The sequence below is a fragment of the Paramisgurnus dabryanus genome, chromosome 1 (genome assembly GCF_030506205.2).
Source record: "Paramisgurnus dabryanus chromosome 1, PD_genome_1.1, whole genome shotgun sequence".
Taxonomy (NCBI): domain Eukaryota; kingdom Metazoa; phylum Chordata; class Actinopteri; order Cypriniformes; family Cobitidae; genus Paramisgurnus; species Paramisgurnus dabryanus.
This window is the reverse complement of record NC_133337.1, coordinates 45,938,626-45,961,601: the sequence shown is the minus strand read 5'-3', so window position 1 is coordinate 45,961,601 and position 22,976 is coordinate 45,938,626. Positions and strand designations below refer to the sequence as shown.

At 38.3% G+C, this 22,976-nt stretch overlaps 1 protein-coding gene across 1 annotated transcript in view; it reads right to left on the bottom strand.

Moving 5' to 3' along the window:
• Window positions 1–22,976, bottom strand: part of rnf213b (ring finger protein 213b) — a 43,514-nt gene that overhangs the window by 7,487 nt on the left and 13,051 nt on the right. The window contains exons 25-56 of the mRNA XM_073815131.1: window positions 19,132–22,944; window positions 18,906–19,042; window positions 18,670–18,768; window positions 15,232–15,365; window positions 15,025–15,141; window positions 14,800–14,849; window positions 14,532–14,688; window positions 14,288–14,423; window positions 12,107–12,289; window positions 11,789–11,922; window positions 11,249–11,424; window positions 10,940–11,134; window positions 10,488–10,675; window positions 10,227–10,347; window positions 8,877–8,977; window positions 8,599–8,775; window positions 8,339–8,484; window positions 8,146–8,245; window positions 7,760–7,871; window positions 7,177–7,381; window positions 6,475–6,665; window positions 6,207–6,329; window positions 6,010–6,120; window positions 5,599–5,841; window positions 5,335–5,416; window positions 5,202–5,236; window positions 4,868–5,122; window positions 1,936–2,101; window positions 1,408–1,493; window positions 744–980; window positions 416–548; window positions 221–304 (exon numbers count right to left, since the gene is read on the bottom strand). Coding sequence (XP_073671232.1) covers window positions 221–304; window positions 416–548; window positions 744–980; window positions 1,408–1,493; window positions 1,936–2,101; window positions 4,868–5,122; window positions 5,202–5,236; window positions 5,335–5,416; window positions 5,599–5,841; window positions 6,010–6,120; window positions 6,207–6,329; window positions 6,475–6,665; window positions 7,177–7,381; window positions 7,760–7,871; window positions 8,146–8,245; window positions 8,339–8,484; window positions 8,599–8,775; window positions 8,877–8,977; window positions 10,227–10,347; window positions 10,488–10,675; window positions 10,940–11,134; window positions 11,249–11,424; window positions 11,789–11,922; window positions 12,107–12,289; window positions 14,288–14,423; window positions 14,532–14,688; window positions 14,800–14,849; window positions 15,025–15,141; window positions 15,232–15,365; window positions 18,670–18,768; window positions 18,906–19,042; window positions 19,132–22,944 — 8,227 coding nt within the window. The remainder of the gene's footprint in view (window positions 1–220; window positions 305–415; window positions 549–743; window positions 981–1,407; window positions 1,494–1,935; window positions 2,102–4,867; window positions 5,123–5,201; window positions 5,237–5,334; window positions 5,417–5,598; window positions 5,842–6,009; window positions 6,121–6,206; window positions 6,330–6,474; window positions 6,666–7,176; window positions 7,382–7,759; window positions 7,872–8,145; window positions 8,246–8,338; window positions 8,485–8,598; window positions 8,776–8,876; window positions 8,978–10,226; window positions 10,348–10,487; window positions 10,676–10,939; window positions 11,135–11,248; window positions 11,425–11,788; window positions 11,923–12,106; window positions 12,290–14,287; window positions 14,424–14,531; window positions 14,689–14,799; window positions 14,850–15,024; window positions 15,142–15,231; window positions 15,366–18,669; window positions 18,769–18,905; window positions 19,043–19,131; window positions 22,945–22,976) is intronic.

Below are 22,976 nucleotides of genomic sequence, written 5' to 3'. Positions count from 1 at the left end.
CATACATATGAATGGACGTCAGTAGAACAAAGGATCCATAGCTAACATTGTATGCATTCATTTTACAAAGTAACATTAGCTGAGTGTAGTAGTTGATAGCTATGATTTCAACTAAGGTAATTTAGGTTATTTATTTCACTTGTTATCAGAAATAATCTATTCTAGAAGGAGTGTGTTGTTATTGATTCTATGTTGCCGCAAACGTCTATAAACAACTTACCATTTTTGGCTATTTCCATTCTGAGATGGTTCCACACCTTCATGAAGATCTCTATTCTATCGGACAATATTTTCTTTTGATGGCCTGTTTAAATTACACAAATCAGAAGTCACACATCCATGCATGCATAAAAATGCATAAATCATGTATCTCTAGTTGGCAGAGGCAATGACAGTTATATTAAGTATAACAGACCAGCAGAAATACTGTGTAGTAGTGAAGCGATGGTATAGGTCTGGGTTTCAGAGCCTGGAGGGAGCAGTTTCATTAGATCAGACAACAGGGCAGCAAGAGTCGGCAGATGAATCAGATGTCTTATACAATACACCTAATAAACACAATCAAACAAACACAATCAAAATTTCATACTATAGCAACCAATGTTACAAGTTTAGGGAAGTACTATGTGTTTAGCTTAACAAAGAAAAATAGAGGCAATGTTTTTACTTTTCTATTTTCTAACAGCATTGCAAAATAATGCAAATTCTGCAAAACCCTAAACCACAGAAATCTGTAAATATACCTTTGTGATGAAAAGTGTAAGCAGGGGTGTTTGTTTTGGGTCTATTTTCTGGGAAAAGCTCTCTAATGTTAAGTCAGGTGAAGGGCTCCAGAAGGCAGAGGTGTGGGTGGGGCAGTCATTCGGAAGTTGAAGGATTTTTTGAGGATCTCCTCTGAGAACCTTCATCAGCGGACTGTTAGAAAGGTTAGTATCAGATGCAATCAGATCCTGTGCGTTGCCCAGTTTCCTCTTTAGATCCTAAAAACAACAAAAAGTTAATTTAAAAAGTGTTTTTCTGTGACTTAAAAGTCTCTTCACGTGGTTAAAAACAAACATACAAATATCCAAACATGCATTGAATGTTTTCAATAGTCTTTGTGAGACAAATAGGGTTGTTAAAATGCTTGAAATAAATAATATTAGGTTTTAAAAAGAAACGTAAGGTGTCACATGATAATAAACTACCTCAGAGCGACACTCTGTTAAGGGATTTCATTAAAAGATCAGTGCTTTTGTTGCACCTGCACAAAAAATATTGCCTTCATGCGGTGCCAAATTATCATTACAAAAATAAATGCTTTTAGTTCAGTTCTCTAACTATATGGTTGTAAAGGAAAGAAGATGAAATGTAATATACTGTACAAAAGAAGTTACTGTAATTAGGGTATTGAAGAACAAAACTTACATTTAACACAGGACTAATGACTGAATTACAGACTGTACTCTCCCACTGTTCTCTGGACTTGCGTGAAGACAGATCCAGGCCTCTAACTAAAAATTATATTTAATCAGATATAAGGAATGCAGACAAAACATACTGTATACAGATTCAGAAATTTATATTGTTGCATTTTAACTAAAAGTATGTCATTTATCAGAGAAAATGTACTGATGATACAATTTGTTTGCATTGTTGCCTTTTTCGTGCTATTTAGATTAAATGTATGTAAATAGGCTTTATACCCAGCTGCACTACTTCCTGAACTCCTTGTTTCCTGTCTGCCATTATTGGACAAACTGATTAATCCAGGTGTGTCTGATTATTGTTGTTGTGACTACTGAGGTCAGGCACACCTGGATTAATCAGTTTGTCTAATAATGGCAGACAGGAAACAAGGACCTGGCTGAAGTTCAGGAAGTAGTGCAGCTGGGCATAAAGCCTATTAACAACATTCAAGAAGGTTAAACTTAAACAGGAGAATAGTATTCCCACCTGTGGTGGTCTCTAGAAACCTGTTGAGGATCAGATGAACTATGATGGCAGTGTCGTCCATGTTAAGATTTAAAGTCTTCCCAAGTATCTCCATGTCCTTCTCAAGATGTTGCCAGAGGAACTCAAAGACATCATGAACAGCTGGTTGAATCATATTTCTAACACCCTGTAAAAAGCCAATACCTTAGTTTTAGAAAGCAGTCCTTTACTTCTAAAGATACTAATCCGTATACTAAGCAGTAGTTTCAGTAGTGCAGTAATCAGCATGTGAATTTAACAGCCTAATTTACAGTTTTTTCAGTCGCTAACAAGCATTTGTCCAATCAGTTGTCACATTTTCAAAACTCTAAACACAATTAGCACAGCATCGGTCTTTTGTGGCCATACCATTCATTCATTTCATGTCGTTTTCACACAATATGCAGTCAGTAAACACATTTCCACAATGCTTACATTTTCTTAACAGACAAGCTATACATCCCAACAAAATTATGGATTGTTTTTGTAGTATTTACAAATGCTTACACACAACATCCCACAATAGCAAAAACAATATTCCAAACCATAGATACAGTATAAAAACCTTTATATTGGGTAAATTGGGCCAACCACAGCTGATTCCAGTCTGGCTTAGGTTATTTTTTCTATTACATTGATACTTATACAGTAAAAGGAGGACTTTGAGGAGTGATGTTTTTGAAAACAGAAACAGACAAACATTGTAATGTCTGGACGAGGAAGCAAGGGGCACATGAGAGCAGGCCCAGTGAGAGGTGCAGTGAGAGGTGCAGGTGCAGAGAGAGGTGCAGTGAGAGGTGCAGGTGCAGAGAGAGGTGCAGTGAGAGGTGCAGGTGCAGAGAGAGGTGAAGTGAGAGATGCAGTGAGAGGAGCAGGAGCAGTGAGAGATCCAGTGAGAGGTGCAGGTGCAGAGAGAGGTGCAGTGAGAGGTGCAGGTGCAGAGAGAGGTGAAGTGAGAGATGCAGTGAGAGGAGCAGGAGCAGTGAGAGATGCAGTGAGAGGTGCAGGTGCAGAGAGAGGTGCAGTGAGAGGTGCAGGTGCAGAGAGAGGTGAAGTGAGAGATGCAGTGAGAGATGCAGGGCCAGGGAGAAGAGCAGACCCAAGGAGAGGGCAATGTAGAGGTGTAAGAATGCATGGTGGTGGCATTCCAAGGGCTGCAAGAACAGTAGTCAGTGATGAAATTCACTGACTTCAGTAAGAGAGGCTGGTGAAAGAGTGCAGCCCAATTTTAGGAGGTGGCCTCCATTATACGCATCTTTCAACAAACCAACAGGTAAGTATTGCATTTTACATGGATTGTTTCTATTCTCACTTGACATGTCAATAAGGTCATACAGTAATGCATATGTAAAAAAAATTGTTCCTCTAAAGAATGCAACGTCTTCCACCCTCTGGGGGAAGAGGAAAGCTCCTCAAAAATTATCAAGATCAATACTGTAAAACTTTTTCTGTTCTATCATATTGTGTTTCTACTTTACCTCCTGTAGTCAAGAGTAAGGGGAAAAACTGCTTTTTACTGAAATGCTTTTGAATGTGAACATTGCTGTACATGTGGACAAATAGTTCCCAACCAAGACATTTAGCATAAAAACGGTGGATTGCATGTTTTGCATGCAAATACCTGTAAAACTGAAACATAAAAGTCTATGCAGTGTTTGTAATGTAAACAATAGCCAGTAATTTGAAACCTGGTGTACTTTAATTGATTGCATGTACCTTGTGAAGTGAAAAGATGTGTTATTCTTTGAAAGAATAATTTTATTTTGAGTCAGATTTCCAGTGTTTTGGTAAAGTTATTATGTGCAGAGAAAGATTTGTTCTATTTTGAAATGAAGAGTTAGTATTTATTTAACAAAATGTGTTTTTGAGAAGAAAATTATGCATTTGGCCAATTGTGTTTTGTAGGTGGAAAACTGTGTTAAGTGTTTAGAAAAATTATCTGAAGTATGGGTAAGCGCTTGTTAGCGATTGAAAAAAACTGTAACTCCAACTGTAAAAGGCTTGTTTTTTGGCCTCTAACAACAACGAAAAGATTGTGGCAGTTAAGTACATACCAGTGGTGGCCGGTGACTTCTTTTACGAGGGCGCTCGATGTGAAGTTCATCACAACATATATGTAGCCCGTCATGTGTGTGGTTCGTAATTTCAAAATATGTGTTCGGCGCGTCGAGTTAACCTATGTGCATCACGTGTCTTGTCAAAATAAGTGCCTGCTGCAGATGCGTCTAAAGGGTTTATGATAAAAGAGTCACTCGTGTTTGCCAGATACTTGCATAATATCATGCATGATCAGAGTTAACTGTTAAGGGTGTGTCTTGCGTTTCTTTAATCATAAACGGTTTTGACGCGTGTGCAGCAGGCACTTATTTTGACAAAACAAGTGATGTGCATGGATGTGCATGGTTTCACTGGCACATACAATAACTGCAATTTACACTAAAGAACTGTTAATTCTGCTTACAAACCAACAAATGTAGCCTTGTTTTAACTTTAGACCAGTTTCTACCTCCTGCGCTTACTTAAAGGAACAGAGTGAAAAAGCTACAAAAAAGTATAAGCAAGTGTAAAAATATAAGTTATTATAACACTTCCACTGCTATACTGATGACAAACAGACCTTCATTTCACCCAGATGATCCCACAATAACAGCAGGTATTACAGCCTGAATAGCAGACATCTTGGCTTGGATGAAGAAACATCGTTTTATCTTTATTTACAAAAAAAATTAATTACTAACTCTCTCTTTCTCTCGCAACAAGTATTGTTTTGGAATAGTGAAAACCTTTAATTTGGTACAAGAACAATTTATTTTGTATTATTGCCTCCCCATAACTAATAACTTGTTTTCCTAATCTGTTTACTGTTGTACAATAAGCAACATTTGAAAGTGTTGTCTTGTTAGAACAACTGTACCTGTAGATGGTGAATGGCCCCTTGCAACATGGCCAGATGAAGACACAGACGGAGAAGACCGGACTGTGTTTGAGTAAGATCCCTGTTTGGGGCTTCAGACCGGTTTTTAGCATCTCCCAATATATGCCCTGGTCTTGTCTGATCTTGTGTCAGACCTCCATGGACTTGAGTGAAACCTGCTACTGGATTATGACGATGGCCTCCTATAAGCACTCCACATGTAACACATTTTGACGATTCCACTGGTTTACCACACTGAATAAAGATAATAATAAATGATAAATGATAGTATTAATTAATTTTTTATGAAAATTATAGAAAAAATATCTCATACCTCTCCTACGAAGCATGCGTGGCCGTTAGCACAATCTAAAAGACAGCAAAGACAAATGCATTTAGTCAATAGTACAAAACAAAAACAATACTTTACATACTGATGATAAAACATTTAAACCAGTCACACTCACAGTATGCCTTAAGGTTCTTCTCTTTCAGCCACTTTTGGGCTTCATTTGTGTTGTCATCTGGCATAGTGGGCAAAAATGCACCCTAAAGAAGAGCAGAAAATAATGGGCTCTACATCAGTGCCTGCATTACATTGTGACAAGCTTTCGAGACAAGCACTCATTTCTCATTGATGTGAAATACTTCCAGGAAGTACCAGAAATTAAACCACTTTAAAAATGTTACATTAAAACACTACTTCTTCATTAGTATGACTAAACCCTTACAGTCACGTTCTGAGGTTGAGAGGAAATGCTGTGAAGTGGCCTAAGCAGACTGTTCCCACTTTGAAACACAGTGCTCGAGTGCACCAGGAGCTCCAGTAGAGGGCGACGTTGAGCAGGTACACTTGCACTGAGACTCAGGTGAGATTCTGGCCCTCCAATCTGATTGGATAAGAGGGCGGCACAGAGCTCGCCGACATGTCCTGAGACATTCTCTCTAATAAAGTCCTTCAAGATATTTAGCTCCTATTGTTAGGAAAACAACGCTTAATTTTGGTGTATTTCATTTTTGAAGTTGCAAAACTGCTCAAAAAACATTCCTTTTAATTCTCTATTTGTCATTTCCAAAATAATTATGTTCAATTATCATTTATGTAATATTAAATTTAGTTGCATGTTTTCTCTGTACTGTACCTGTGTTTGAGAATGTATTGCTCTTTCTGGTGACAAGAGGCGACAGGTCACCTGCCTATAGACAGCAAGGGCCAGCAAGACGTTTTTCAAAGGGCCCGAAACATCCCTTGCCTGCAAAATACATTGCAAGAGGTTTAATCACAAAAAAAAGTTTGTTTTGTATGTGTTATACATTTAATATAGCAGTAAACTATGACCTGTATTGTGCCTTTGAGTCCATCTATTTTCCCGTCAAGCAGCACTTGCCCCACGCCATCTCTGAAGGTCCGGTATAATGGACCGCAGCATAGAAACCGATCCACCTCAGCTGGAGTTGACTTCTGTATAAAGAAAAACCCAAACAGTAAAACTCACATTGTTCTGATAAATTCCTTTTTATTACCCCATGAACAAACTCATTATTTATCATATGCCTCTATAATACAAAAAAATGCTCAACAATATAGCAATTTCAAATGGTCGTACATGAAGTCTTAGAATCTTTTCAGGGAAGATCCATTCATATTCGGTGCTGTTGATCAGTGCTTGTAGACAGTCCATGCCGGCCTGTCTGTTAAGTGCTCGGAGCAGATAAACTCTGAACCAGTCATTATTACAGTAGTCACACACAGCCTTCACCTGCTCCAACAGCTTCAGCTCCACATCTTTACAATTACCTGAAAAATGGCATAAATATGCTAAATATTTTCTGTTAACATAGAAAGGCAACAATTTAAAAAAAATGTGATCTCTGTTATTAAGTCAACAAATCTGTCACCATCTAATCAACTTAAGAATTTTTTTGGGGATTTTTAAAGATTTTGTAAGGTTAATGTTTAATAACATTAACTTTATAATGTTTATGTTTAAAACCTGATCAAAAATGACTTAAAATGTCAAGATTATATTATTGAAAATCATATGTTGGCTTTGAACTTATGAATAAGGGCGTGTGTGTGTGTGTGTGTGTGTGTGTGTGTGTGTGTGTGTGTGTGTGTGTGTGTGTGTGTGTGTGTGTGTGTGTGTGTGTGTGTGTGTGTGTGTGTGTGTGTGTGTGTATATATATAATAAAATAATAATAATAATAATATATATATATTAATTTTGTGGTGGGATTGTCTTGACACAAATAAATGATTCAGTTACTGATCAACTGCTGTGAATTGGTCTTAAATCAAGCGTCTTCACCTTTTGTTTGGCCGAGAGCTTTGGGAAAGACATGGGCTGCCATCTCCAGACATATTCTGAGGCGAGCCATAGACAACAGAAATTCAGCCGGCTCATGCTGTCTGGAAGGCGTCTGTTTACGAGCCAAACGACTGAGAAAATTTGCGTTCTCCCGTAGATGTTTTTGATTCTCCACCTCAACAGCTCCAGAACATAGCAGGGAATCCTACAAATACACATTTGTTTTTAGACAAAAACATGCAGAGATTAACAATCGAACAAAATAGGAACCTAAAAAGTGGTGCTTTTTTAAATGTTGCTGGGGTGCTGCTAAGGCACTGTTAGGTGGTTGCTTGCTGGCCCAAATTAAAGGAACCCCAAGTCTGTGTGTAGCTCTGAGCCCTAGATACAGTATGTTACCAAGTAGACAAAAACTTCATATATCATATAAAAAGTATACACAAAAGTATCACAACTTTGCACTTGAGGTGTCATTTATATTCATACCATAAAGAGCATCAAAGTTACAAAACTTCAACCTGTTACTGAGCAATAATAATAGTAATGCTGTCTTAAACTTGCAAGGTAAGACATTATGACATACTTGAAAACAGTTAACAAATAGCCGATAGAGCTCAGTTTTGTCCTCTTGATCCAGAAGCTTGTTTTCCAGGTTGTCCAAGTAGCTTTGAATATGCATCTTCACCTGTTTGAAGCTGGAGAGATTGTATGGTTTCAATCTTATTGAAAAACCTGAGTATGTACCAAAACCATAATAACCTTAAAGGAAAACACCACAATTTTTCAATATTTTACTATGTTCTTAAAAAAACAGTTATGTATTAATTTGTCTAAGTTGAGGTAAGAACATAGTAAAATATTGAAAAATGGCGGTGTTTTCCTTTAAAGTGAAATTGTCACTTCATGAACCCAAAACAGCTTTTTTAAAGCCATAATGTTTGTATATTTGATGGGTTTTGTACTAGGCACCTGTATTGCAGAAGAAGTTTGGGCAGCACAGAGCGTACCACAGGACTCTGGTCAACACACTCCAGGAATGGGGTGAGCTCTCTGGTCTTATAATCATCTCCTGTATCCACACACATACACACAATAAATATGATTTTTACGTAAGGATCAGACCTTAATAGTTACCCACCACCACGCAGCAAAATCTCCCCACCTTGTGCTGAGATAAGGAGAGAGAAAAGCAGCTCCACCAGGTCTTCTGGGGGTTCGTGTTCATCAGTCAGACAAAAGCGAGAGACGATCTCCAGGAAAAAGCCGTTACAACATTTTCTTATCTCTTTATGCTGACTCAGGGCACGACTGTAAGAGATGTCAATTATACAGAACATCATAGTTCATTACAAATTGTCATTTAATTCCATACAAAGCTTATAAAATCGGTAAATGGGTGTCAGAGATTGGGGTTAATCTCACTCTATGTTTGTAGAGACAGTGGGTCGGTAGTTGTTCGGCAGAAGACTCCTGCAAATGGGACACTTTTGCGCTGCTTCTGTGGATTTCTCCACACAGGCCAAACAAAACACATGTTCACAGGGAAGAGCAACAGGCCTTGATAGATCTGCCAAACATACTGAACACTTTACACCAAACCTGTGAAGAAACAGCGCATAGATACAGAACTTCGGTTATGCTTACACTAGTACAATTTCGTTTTATAACACATAACATAAATAAATATAATGCAGGTTTACCGCAGTTCTCTGCTGATTGACTCATCATGGTAGTCATTCAGTATGCGGATGATTTGCTCAAGGTTGTCTTTGCTTTTTAAGTTAGGAGACTCCTCCATCAGCTGTGAGAAAGGAAATACAAGCAGCATGTCTGTTAGAGACCTGCAAAATATTGCTTTTCTACAATGGTATGAAGTTAAATCACCATTGATGCCAAACACAACATCTAGACTCTATGGAAGCCTATTTCCGCCACGTTTGGTTAACATTTTTAGATTTTCTAAGTCATAATAATGTCATAATAAGTCATTATCATGACTTAGCGCCTCGTAATAATGAGAAAACTTCTCATAATAAAGACTAAGTATCTCATAATAATGACTTAATATGTTACAATAATGAGAAACTGTATTTCATAATAATGACTTAAAATAACAAGAAACTGAGATACTATGTCAAAATTTCGACTTACTTTCTCATAATAATTAGATACTAAGTCATTATTTTGACTTAGTATCTCATAATAATGAGAAACTTTCTCATATTAATGACTTAGTATCTTAAAATAATAAGAAACTATGTCATTATTTTTGACTTATTATCTTATAATAATGAGAAACTAAATCAAAATGTTGGACTTACTATCTAATAATAATTAATATGAGATACTAGGCCATTATGAGATCCTAAGGCATTATTGTGAGATACTATGTCATTATTATGAGATACTATGTCATTATTATGAGATACTAAGTCATTATTATGAGATACTACATCATTATTATGAGATACTAAGTCATTATTATGAGATATTAAGTCATTATTATGAGATACTAAGTCATTATTATGAGATACTACATCATTATTATGAGATACTAAGTCATTATTATGAGATATTAAGTCATTATTTTGAGATACTAAGTCATTATTATGAGATACTAAGTCATTATTATGAGATACTAAGTCATTATTATGAGATACTACATCATTATTATGAGATACTAAGTCATTATTATGAGATATTAAGTCATTATTTTGAGATACTAAGTCATTATTATGAGATACTAAGTCATTATTATGAGATACTAAGTCATTATTGTGAGATACTATGTCATTATTATGAGATACTATGTCATTATTATGAGATACTAAGTCATTATTATAAGATACTAAGTCATTATTTTGAGATACTAAGTCATTATTTTAAGATACTAAGTCATTATTTTAAGATACTAAGTCATTATTTTGAGATACTAAGTCATTATTTTAAGATACTAAGTCATTATTATGAGATACTAAGTCATTATTATGACTTAAAAAATCAAAAACATTTTACCAATTGTGGCGGAAATAGGCTTCCATAAAACTCACCCCATGTAACTGACTGCAGTGTTTTAGAGTCAGTGCCTCTATCCTTTCATCTTTCATTTTCATCTTAACAACCACTTGTTCAATGAAGGCAGCCACTAAAAGCATCCCCTGCCACACTGACCTAAAGGAAAACCAGTTTAATAATGAATATAAAGACGTAATATAACATTTCTATATGATTTCTCATAGTAGATACATCTTTAACAATATATGTTGCAATGCCTTTAAAATAATTGTTTAATTTTGCAGCATTATATTCACTTTATAGCGTTCAGCTGTTTGAGACAGCCAGGGCTGCAGAGGGCGCTGTAACTTGGACTGAGCACTCTCTCTAAACAGGGCTGAAGCTGCTCAACTCTTCGCAAGAAGGTCCGGCATGCAGATACTGATGTTACAGGCAGAAGTTTTGTTTCCTCAACACATATACCAACAGCGAGAATATCTTCAAACTGCAAAAAAAAACACACAATTTAAATAAAATCTTAAATGCACTCAAATTTTTAGTCACTTTGGATAAAAGCATCTGCTAAATGAATACATTTAAATAAATTTCTACAAGTCCCTTTATATGGACAAATACTTACTTAAGGCAGCTAAAAAGCTTGATGCTTACTTTTGCACTTTAGTTAATGGATCTCTTCTAACCAAATTTAAAATTGTGATAATTCTGCTGCAAGCTCAGACACTTAAAGTGACCACCTCCAGGATCTTACCATCTCAGGGCGTGTTTTCTTCTCCTGAATGTTTTTGACCAGTTGAGGGTTGAGCTGAAGTGCTTGTGATAATGTGTCCAGGCGTGGTGCGTATATTTGTGCGGCTGCAAGGACCCAAGATGGAGAGAGATCATGGGTTACCGACATCTTCTCCTGCAGCGCAAACACACAGCCCATCATTGCCGTTTTGTAGACCTGTGAGAAAATGCCCAAAAATCCACAGCCTCATGAATGTGAAGCATGACAGACATCTTCATGAAAACATTAAGATTATAGCAACAACAGAGGTAACGTGCATGGGTGTCTTACCCTCAACTCGTCTTCAGAATGGATTTTGAATGACAGAAGTACATAGTCAGTCAGGTAGCGCTGTTCCAATTCGTCTCTGTCTCTCTCTAAAAGTTTTTCGATATAGCTGCCCAGTCCACTGCCTGAAACAGCACTTACAAACTGCTGAATCCTCACTTTGTTGTCTTGCTCGGTGCCTGAGAGAAAAAGTGCCAGAGTAATGCATTTAAAGAGGATATTAATTAATAAAGTGATCGATTTCTGCGCCACATGATTGACATTGGTTAGACAAATCGAGAGATCCACCCCAAACTCACATCATAGGATTAGATGTTAGGGTAGGACTCAATCAACGGTATAAACTGCTTACTTACTGTATGTGTGTCCTAAGTTAATAAACTAGGATATAAATTGTATTCTACCTTTAAACAATATATAAACCAGTTTTAAAAGGCTATACAATTTTACATAGTATTGTATCCGAAAGCTTTAGGTACATTGCATGTAAAACAACTGAAGTAAGTGGCCGACACAAATAAGACAAAAATGACAAGAGCTCACCTAGCACAAACTCTGATTCCTCCCATAAACTCTGGCAGTATGATTTTATCAGCCAGCTGAAAGGAGCAGCACAGGGATACTCCTTATCTCCAACAAACAGGTGACACTGAACATTAATCTCTTGATCTGCAGCACTAAAGGAAGAAAATAAGTCCATGGTTTGTAATACCTCTAACAGAAATCTGACACAGTGGAACAGAGTCGGTTTAATGGCAGTTACAATACTCTTTGAACACCATCATCTTAAAGTGTTTCTTCTATATTGAAATGTAATTTAGAATGTGCTGTGTTAAGTCAGGTTAGCGTTCACCAAAATACCTTTCATTCTGTGAGAAGGTTAGGCCAAGAAGTTGTTGATCTTGAAAGATATCCAGCCAGAACTGGACCAGGCCATCACTGACCCCATGCAGTAGGTTCAAGTTGCAGTCTCTGTCCAACACTTCCAAAACACGGGCAAGGATTGGGCTCAAAAATCCCTCTAGATAACGCCACAAAGTGTGCCTGAACAGAGGTATAGGAAATAAAATTCAGAATGCTAGATTAAATAAATAAACAGATAGACAGGCAGACAAATGGACGTGTGCCTGTCTGTCAGAGAGACAACCAACCTGACATAAAACCGACACCCAGACAGAAAGCAAATCAGACAAACCGACAGAAACAATCAGACAGACACCCAGGCAGACAGCCAACCAGAAAAAAAGGCCAGAGAGACAGACAACAAGATAGACAGAGGCCCAGACAGACAGACAGACAACCAGACAGACAGACAGACAGACAGACAGAGACCCAGACAAAAAGCTAATTAGAAAATTAGACAGAAAGTCAATTAGACAACCAGACAGACAGACAATGACAACCACCAACCAGACAGACAGACACCCAGGCAGACAGCTAACAAGAAAAAAAGGCCAGAAAGACAGACAACCAGATAGACAGACACCCAGACAGACAGTCAACCAGACAGACAGACAGACAGACACCCAGACAGTCAGACAGAGACCCAGACAAAAAGCTAATTAGAAAATTAGACAGAAAGTCAATTAGACAACCAGACAGACAGACAATGACAACCAACCAGACATACAGACAGACAGACAGACAGACAGACAGACAATAAAAAATACTGCCAGAGACAGACAGCCAACCAGACAGACACCCAGACAGACAACCAGACAAAAAGACAGACAGACCACCAACAAAGAAGTCACAAAGACAGACACCCAACCAAACAGACAGACAGACAACCTAACAAACAGCCAGAAAGACAAACAGACACCCAGACAGAAACCCAATCAGACAGACAAGAGGCAAAAAAACAGACATACAGACAGACACACAGAAAAAAACAGCCAGAGACAATGGCAACGTAAAAACAGCCAGAGACAGCCAGCCAACTAAACACCCAGACAGACACCCAACTAGATAGACACCCAGACAACCAGACAGACACCCAGACAGAAAGCCAATAAAGAGACAACCAACCAGACATACAGACACCCAGAAAAAAATAGCCAGAGACAGCCAGCCAACTAGACAGACAGACAAACAGACGGACACCCAACCAGAAAGACACCTAGACATACAGCCAAACAGACAGACACCCAAACAGACAGACACCCAAACAGACAAACACCCAGACAGAAAGCCAACCAGACAGACAAGAGACAACCAACCAGACATACAGGCAGACACCCAGAAAAAAAACAGCCAGAGACAAAGCCAACCAAAAAACAGCCAGAGACAGCCAGCCCTGCTGAAAAAACCAGCATACCAGCAAGACCAGCATATGTTGTGTTTTGGTGCTGGTTTGCTAGTGAACACCAGCTAAACCAGCATCAAACCAGCATCAGCACCAGCATTAGCACCAGCTAAACCAGCACCAAACCAGCATTAGCACCAGCTAAACCAGCATTAGCACCAGCATCCCATGCTGGTCATACCAGCATATGTTGTGTTTTGGTGCTGGTATGCTGTGAGCACTAGCTAAACCAGCATAGACCAGCATAATTCCCATGCTGGTCCATGCTGGTTTGATGCTGGTTTTTTCAGCAGGGAACTAAACACCCAGACAGACACCCAACCAGAAAGACACCTAGACATACAGCCAAACAGACAGACACCCAAACAGACAAACACCCAGACAGAAAGCCAACCAGACAGACAAGAGACAACCAACCAGACATACAGGCAGACACCCAGAAAAAAACAGCCAGAGACAAAGCCAACCAAAAAACAGCCAGAGACAGCCAGCCAACTAAACACCCAGACAGACACCCAACTAGATAGACACCCAGACAACCAGACAGACACCCAGACAGAAAGCCAATAAAGAGACAACCAACCAGACATACAGACAAACAGAGAGACAGCCAAACAGACAGATAGACAAACAAACAGACACCCAGTCACCCAGATATACAGCCAGAGAAACAACCAATCAGACAGGTACCCATGTAGACAGGGTAGTTTATGAAATCTAGTTTACGAGTGGCATACCGGAGTGTTCCACCTTCCTGTAGAGCTTCACGGTTCTTTGCTGCTTTATAAGCCCAGTCTTTTGCATTAGGAGTCAACTCCTCTTTCTTCATCAGGGCAGTCACCAGCCTTCCTAAGAGCACTTCCTGGAACAGTACTGAAAAACACACAACATTAAGTCATTGTGATAAATCTTACAATTTCTATTTTAACATGATACATATTTAATAAAGTCAATTGTGTCGGCATGAAACAGCCAACCAACCTCCTGTCCGCACAGTGTCTTCACCCAGAAGGACAAGCAATATGTTCATGCGATCTATACTCCTGGAGGATTTTTGGCCTGAATCCCTTAGCAAAGACACAGCTTTCTGGGTGCAGGATCGTATTAGAGACAAACTGTTCAGATGCACTGAACTTTCCTGCAAACAAGATAAACAGATAGCTTCTCTTAGAAGATGTGAATTTTTTCATGAGGCATTGCTCGGATCCTGTATGTTAACCATCTCATTGCAAGCTCCAAAATAATTTACCTTATGGCTTGCAGGTCCATTTGTATCAATTTCTTCTGAATCTTTGACATCTGTAAAAAAAAATCTAGTTTTATTGTTTTCTAAGATGTTATGAGTAATTTAGCATGTTGCTACAGTATGTGGTATCTAGGTTTTGAGTGGTTGCTTACAAGTCAAAAAAGCCCACCTCCAAACCTCATTTAATGCCCCCTTCTTAAATGTAAGTCTATTGCATTGTTATCATACCTGACTTCATTGTCCTGGAGATCAGTTCACTTATGGTTATTCCACAAAAAGCTTTAAGATCTAAGCTCATGTCTTCAGAATCTCGGAGGTCATCAATATGCGCAGATAGCCAAACTCCTAAAGCAAAAAAGTTTCAAACATATTTGTTTGACAATGTCTAAACACACCGTAAATGTTTCCCTGACAATGTGCTGAAGTTTCACTGACCTCCTTGAAAGCCAATGTATTTGTGGCCACTTGTTGTACATTGCTCACCAATTCTGGAGAGCTTTGTTATGAAGACAGTATAAAAGTTGCTCTCATCTGATTTAAAGGACAAGATTTCATTCATGGCACAGTACCTAAAGAGAGGGTTTAAAGAAACAAAATATCTAAAAATTATCAATCTTTTTAAAGTGACACTTCACCGATTTGCATTAAGCTTTGTATCGTAAGAACCCCAGTCATGTTTTTAAATGGTCCCTCAGTTTCCCCTGAAACGGGAGAAATACTGATTTCAGTGTTGCACTTCCTTCTTGTGTCATTGAAAGAAGGAACTGCTGTATCTTTGTTGAGGGTGAAAGACTACAGACACTCATACCACATTTTTCAAAGGTGGGGGCTATAGGTGGGACCCACTCACGCTAAAGACCTATTACAGAACCGTGAGCGGGATTTATGAAAATATACGGACACAGACGAAAAACGATCAGCCGCCATCTTTATGCTAAGCTAAGCTAAACAGACGCTGTGGAGCGAGCCAGACTTCATGTTACAATAATAGCGGAAGGTAATCTATATGATATGGAAGACGGTAATTTCGCAAGCGTGATGCTCTAATCCGCTGTTCATTGCACCTTTATGAGCCACAATACAGCACAGAGCTGAGGCAGCGCGGTTCTGTGGAGATATTGTGTGGTGGATGCGTTTGTGTGCAGGATGCAGGGATAAACGGACGTCTAACTAAAGTGAGTGTTACTATTTTCTTTGTTATACTAATGTGGCATTTATGTACACAATAGCATATCTGAGCGGTGTTTTATATGTCTATATTGTGAAAGCAATGAGGCTGATATAACACAGATGTAATTACAAGTGAACAAGAGACAAAAAAAGAAAATTGGTAAAACTAAATAAACATTTAAAGTAGGGGTGACCCCGAATAGTCGAAGATTCGATGCATCGATAGGAGAAGCCTGATTCGACTACCAATCTCATAGTCGAATCGTCGCAGATGTGTTATGAAATGAGGATCATTCAATTTTGGCCGTATATGGGTGCACACATTATCTGATTTCACATATAACAGCTTTCTCCCAATATTAATATACTGCATATTATGATAATGCTGCAAATAATATGTGAAGTAGCAGCTTTCAATAAATATTTTTAAAATGCGTTAATAAATCCAACAACCCCTGTGACCGGGCTTCACGTCCATAAGAGGTCTCTATGTTAATAACTACCCGTTCAAAGCCTTGCCTCTTTGTTTCAACATTTAAAAGACAAAGCTGGCAAATTAAACTTTGACTTAATTTCTATATTTTATTTTATATCACTTTGGGTTTAAATCACTTTGGGTTATCTGATTTAACTATTTGGTTTGTGTTTTGTTTCCGTGCACTTGAGGCATTTTGCATATTTGTTCTGCACTTTGTTACTTCTGACCTTATTTTATTAAAAAAATTGTATTTATTATAAACGTAAATTCCGATCTAATTTAAGTCTGTAAATTTTGGATAGCTTTTCGTTGTATCGATGTTGCGCTATTGCGTGCTGGCCATGCTTGCGCATGTAATTTAGCTGAACGGGCTAGGTAGGTGCTCTGCGTCTCATATTTAGGAGTTCATCAAACTAAACATTAAAAAACGGATGTTTTTCGACGAGTATAAGTTTTTAAAATGTATCTAAAACAGAGTGGTTATATTGTCTATCTTAAAGTTAAACTACAAAACAGGTAAGCCGTTTTTTTTATTTCGGAGATGAAACGGAAACTAGTATCTGCACCGAACCTATTTCTGCCTGACACGAATGTCTTTCTTGTGATTTAATATTATGGTCAGTCGGTGTTCACTTTCAAATTATAGCAAAGAGATTCCTGAAATAAATAATATCATCCGGTCTTTCTGTATCTAAAGTGAATACAGAGATGATCAAAGTCAAAGCAAGCAAGCAGGTATTTCTGTGCTAAATAATAACGCGTATAAAATCATTAATTTCAGTGTTTTTCTTGTTATAAATTAAAGTTTAATGAATTGTATATAAAGATTAGTTTTTATCATTTACAGTCACAATCACAAATTATTTGTCTTTTCTAATTTGTCGGGTTTTTTTTGGTCATGACTGCTTTGACGCGCTATCTCCAAATTAAATAAAAACACTTAATTGTAGCCGGAGTTTCCAAGGCAGGATCACCTTTGTTATTTTTTTAGGTTTAGTTATCAAAATGTATTTTTGTGTGATGTTCTGTAGATCGTGGCTTTAAAATGTTATGAGGAATAATTAAACAAATGTTGCCTTACATTTTACCTTTAAAAAAAAATATATATATAAATGCATCGTCAGTTTTGTCTTCGTTTATTACTTGAAAGACAGTTTTGGTCACTTTATCAGACAGTTGTTTATGTGTGCTGCTTGTGAAAGAAAATAAAAGTTACCAATTTGTACCTGGTCTGGCCCCCTCCCAACCCATGCACACAAACATAGATGATTCGACTATCGGTCGACTATGGAAAGATTCGAAAATTCTGATTCGAATATGTAAATCCTTAGTCGAGGACACCCCTAATTTAAAGGTGACATAGAATGATTGAACGGGGTATTTATCCTTGTGATGTGATGTGACATGTAGACAATTTTTTGGGGGGGGTCTGTAATGCCTTAGAAGCTTCCTAAAAACCTCTCAGATAGTTCTATTAGGGTGGGGGATTTTAAACAAGTGGTTTTGCACCTATTTGGCTCCCCCTACTGGCTTAACTTGCAATCTCATTACTGATTGGCTGACTGTGCTGCCACTCAAAAAATGTAGCCAATTATTTTAAAGTGAGATGCCTGTGATGTCATAAGCTTCAGTTTTTCAGATTGGGCCGTTTTCTGGCTGACATTTCTAAAAGAGACTGAGATGTTTAGCATGTTAAGCACTTTTTGTATGTTCGTGAATGCGGGTATACCATTATTCAACAAAGACAAGGTAAAAATGTTTTTATTCTCTGTCCCCTTTAATATGCGTACCCTTTTTAAGTACTTGAAAAGACATTTGTACTGCGGATCTGACACCTCACGTTACTGCTTAAATGAGACTTTGCTACACACCAAACCAGAGTGTTATTTCGTGTAACACAATGTAACATCACTTTTAAAAGTAAATCATGATTGGTGTCTGTCAGATACAGTGACGACTATTTTCTGTTTTACTAACATGGCATTTATGTACACAAAAGCATATCTGAGTGGTGTTCTGTTTAATGGGAGTGGCTTGCAGAGCTGTTCATTGTGCAGCATAGTAGAAGTTATATGGTCACAAAATAGTCAAATAGTCACAAAATTCTAAATTTATGTTACATTGCGACTGCAAATATGACCCACTTTCAATAAAGATCAATGTTTCTATCATTGAAATGGCCCTTTAAATTTTTATTTTTTAAGTTACCAACACCAATGACTTACTTTGCTGAAGCAATAAGTTCATTTTTGCACAAGGACTCTTCCATGTCCACCTGAACCAAGAGAATGTGTAGTGAAAGCCCAGAATTTTCTAAGAAGGACCTGGAGAAAAAAAATTGAAATTGAGGAAGATTTGTCCAGGGTACAAAGAACTACAACTTAATTAACTGAACAAATAACATGAATAGTGTTATAATCTCTGAAGTGTGTTTTTATAGATTATTGTGCTTGGATTTTACTGTAGTTTGCTGCAAAACGAGGCTTCTGTATCAAATTGGTGTAAATAGAGCAAAGGAACCCTCTCAATAGATAAACCCAAGGCTGGTGCAAGAGTTTTCACATCAGCTCTAGTGAGAAGGCTGGAGAATGTGGTTACCTAACAGGTTCATAAAAAAAGGGAAATAATTAAAAAATATTTACACTTCTGAAATTTTATCTCCAAACATCTACAAATGTAAACATTACCTCTAAGAACCGGCTCTTGTCTTGATCGGTCTTGTTCAAATGGCTGTCTATCAGGTCCCTGAGAGATTTATGGCTTTGTTCATGAAAATATATTTTCTGAAGTTCGTCTTTCTCATGATGTCCGAACTCTTCCAAATACTTCAGCCTGAGGACAGAGTCAGGTGTGGCACAGTTTAAGAGAAAGCGTTTGGCAGTTTCATAAGCTTCCTCTTCCTCGTCCACAGTTTTATTTGACTCCATACTGTCTCTTGTATCAAGGTCTTTGGAATCATCATCCATTTTCACAAGATTAAAAGCATCTCCAAGAGTCTCAATGTTTTCATAAACTTTAGCATCCACTTCCTTGCTGTCAACTTCCATAGAGTTGTTTTGTTCCTCGTCGGGGACATCCTTCATTTCTCCATGTGACTGTGTGTCAGTCATATCTTCATCATTTAATTGCTGAACCTCATTTTTCTCACTCTTCATGTGCATGTCCTGAGCTTTATCATTGCCCTGCTTCTGTATTTTTTCTAAAGCCTGGAGTAGTGCACTGGCACAAGCATCGCCATGGAAACCAACAAAAGCATCTGATGAGCTAAACTTTTCTCCAGTGGACTGCTGCACTCTTGAGAACTCTTCAGCCCAATTTTTTAGTTTTTCCAAAACTTTGTGTTGCCAAGGCTTCAGATCTGTACTCCTATCAACTTTGTGCTTTTCAAGTCTGTTCTTTAGAGGGACAGGAAACTTTTTGTAGACTTTTTCCTGGTCCTCCACCACAATCAGTCTAAAGTTTTTGTGCACTCGACACTTCACTCTATGTGAACCGAGTCCCAAGTCGACATACTGCTGTCCACTGAAGTAGACATAGTATTGATTTAAGGCATCATACAGGCTCTCATAAAGATTTAAGAGATTCAACAGAATGACAGTTCGACCTGTCTCCATGCATGCCTTTATTCGACTCACATTACGACATATCTGGGCATACTCCTGGTCTTTTGGAAATCCTGAACCAAACACAATTTCAGGACTTGTGTATTTCTCATTTGAGAAAATATGGTGTTGGACTATGTACAAGGCAGCACTGTTGGTTGTGAGCAAAAGCAGGTATCGACAATCTTCTTCAACCAGATTTTGTTCAATCATTTGTAAAGTACTTGGTCTCTGGACTTCTAGTCTATTCTGAAAGATAACTTGGAAGTAATGAAGTGGATCAAAACCATCTCTTTGTCCACTGAAATTTCTCATAACAGCCTTTGCCAACTCACTGTCACATGGATTTTTGTCTGTTTTTTTGGCTGTGGCAAAAATCATTTTTACCAAACTATAATAATCTCTAAGTCCAAAGAACTGTTCACTGTCATTATTACAAATGCTAAGGAAGCCCTTTGCCAATTTTGGCAGGAGCTGCTTGATTTTAAGAAGGACAGTTTTGGATGATGAGCAGATTCCTTCGGCTGTCTCTACCAAGTCTTTCTCACTTGGATCCCAGCGGGACACAAAAATGCCCCTATTCATTTTTGCTGGGTCGAGAGCCCAGTTTGAGATTCCAACAAATCCAACCTTCATGTGTGGTTGGGGCCTCTCACTATCTATGCATCCATCCTCTAGAAGAGGATGCAATGTCTTTAATGGCATCTGAGGAGAGTCCTCAGCAAGTCCTATTTCATCCAGTACTACAACTGACACATACTCATCCAAATTCTTATCCTTTTGAAAACGTGCACAGTTCCGAAAGGTTCCAATTATCCCTTCAGGACTGGAGTGAGGGCTGCATTGAAAAGACACCATGTGAACTTCTTTAAGTTGCTTAAAAAAGTCATAGTGAGAGGCCTGACGCTGCATGGCATCTGCTACAACTGTCTTAGCTAGAGATTTTGAACTTCCTGGCTTGCCAACCAGAAAAAGTGGAATTCTCAACTCAATGCAGACCACCATGAGGAAAACATTCTCTTTCAAAGCCAGATTTTTGGCAATCGTTTCTCTTGTTTCAATGTTCTGAAGAAAAATGTCTTGGCATGAAGAAATCTCTTGCTCTATTGAATCTTCAGAGTTGAACGGATGAGGAAAGCACTGACTGACCGCAGAGAGATACGGACCTTTGTGTTCAAGTGATGGATAATAGCATACACCAATGGCAAGCACCAAGCATTTTAAGGTCATCTGTTCCATTCTGATCAAGTGGTCATTTGGGAAAAGATTATGTCTGTGGTTGTAAAACCAAACCAGGACACACATTGATCTCTCCACATCCCTAAGACTTACAAAGCTGCATTCATCTGCTTGGCTGCGCATGTATCTTTGAGACATAGACAGAACTTCTGTTATCACTTTTTGGCATGTCAGGGGCAAACAATGAATCTTTATTTGTTTTTTAACAATCTGATGAATGTAAGAGTATTCAGTTGAATCACTCAACTGTCCAAAATCCCATACCAGAGGCACCATGCTTGGGGGTAAAGGATGCACACGGTAAACCAGCTGTCTCATGGGAACTTTACCAAGGCGATCCTCGGTTTCTTCAGCTTTCACTCTGTATCCCAGCCCAGCTCGCTCTAAGCGATTAATCATTTCAGTGGTGTGTCTTCTGTAGGGATTACATGCGGCAATCATTTTCAGACCAGAATTTTTCTTCAAAGGGTATCCCTGTACAGTTTTGTCACACAGTACTTCCTTGATGGCAAAGATTGCTTCAGTGGTGTTGGCTTCATCAAAGAATAAGACTGTATCAAGTTGATATTTTTGGTGATTGTTCTGAGCAATTTCTTCTGCTTCCCTCACCTTTTTATAGATGATCTCAGAAGTAGTACCTCCATGGACTTTGACTAGTATCATGTTTTTAACATCCCTGCCTTCGCGTTGCAGATCACAGAGGAAGCGCACAAGACGCGTCTTCCCACAGCCAGTTTCTCCCATAATGATCACTGGAATCTCACATCTGAATCTCATATGAATAGCCAACATCTTCATGACATTGTCAGCAGTGAGCTCATATGTAGGGTCTGGATCAAACTCTCCTTTTGTCCATCCTTTTTTAGCACCAACAACATATGAAATTCTTTGTATTTTGTCTTCTCTAGGCAGGTTGTCAAAGTCCTCAGAAAGGTTAATTCTTTGTCGTTCAAGGCCAGAGAAAAGCTCTTGCGACATCACATTTCCCATTAAGACTTTGTAACTTCGTGGATCAACTGCATTCAGAATCCTCCCATTTGTCTTCACGTGAAATCCTAAGAAAGACATGGTGAAATGATCTGCATTGAAAAAGATGTAAGGGTGAGATTCATTTTCCCATCGCTTCCGAATAGTTAGTTTAGATAAGATATCTTCCGGATCGTCATTTTGAGAGAATAAAGAGGGGCTTTGGTCTGATATGTCAACAGAAGGAGAGGCAAAGTCTCGAGCCATGTAAATCATGAATTTAACTAAGAAGTCTTTAAAACCACTCAAATGGTCAGCAAGGAAGTCTGCATCACAAAACATGGAATCCTCACAGTCTTTAAGCTGAAGGTTAAGAAACCAAGTGAAGTGTTTTAATTCTGCCCATGACGGATCACTTAAGCCACAGTTTGACAAAAGATGATGGAGACAGTCAACTGGATCACCTTCCACAGAACGAGCCTGATAATTGAAACGGTCTAAGTTCTCATTCTTGTTGAATCTCTTCAAATATTGGTAAGGTCTTTGAACGCCTTCACTCTTAAACTCTCCCATGTCCATCAGGGGATCTAAGGATGCATATCTCTCTGTTTTTCTCCTGATCTCCAAATTTTTTACTTCTTTAGGGGGTCTGCAGAAGATAGTAGGGAGTATATGCAAAAACCCATGGTTTCTCTGTGAAGCATTGAAAGAAGATTATATGGGTT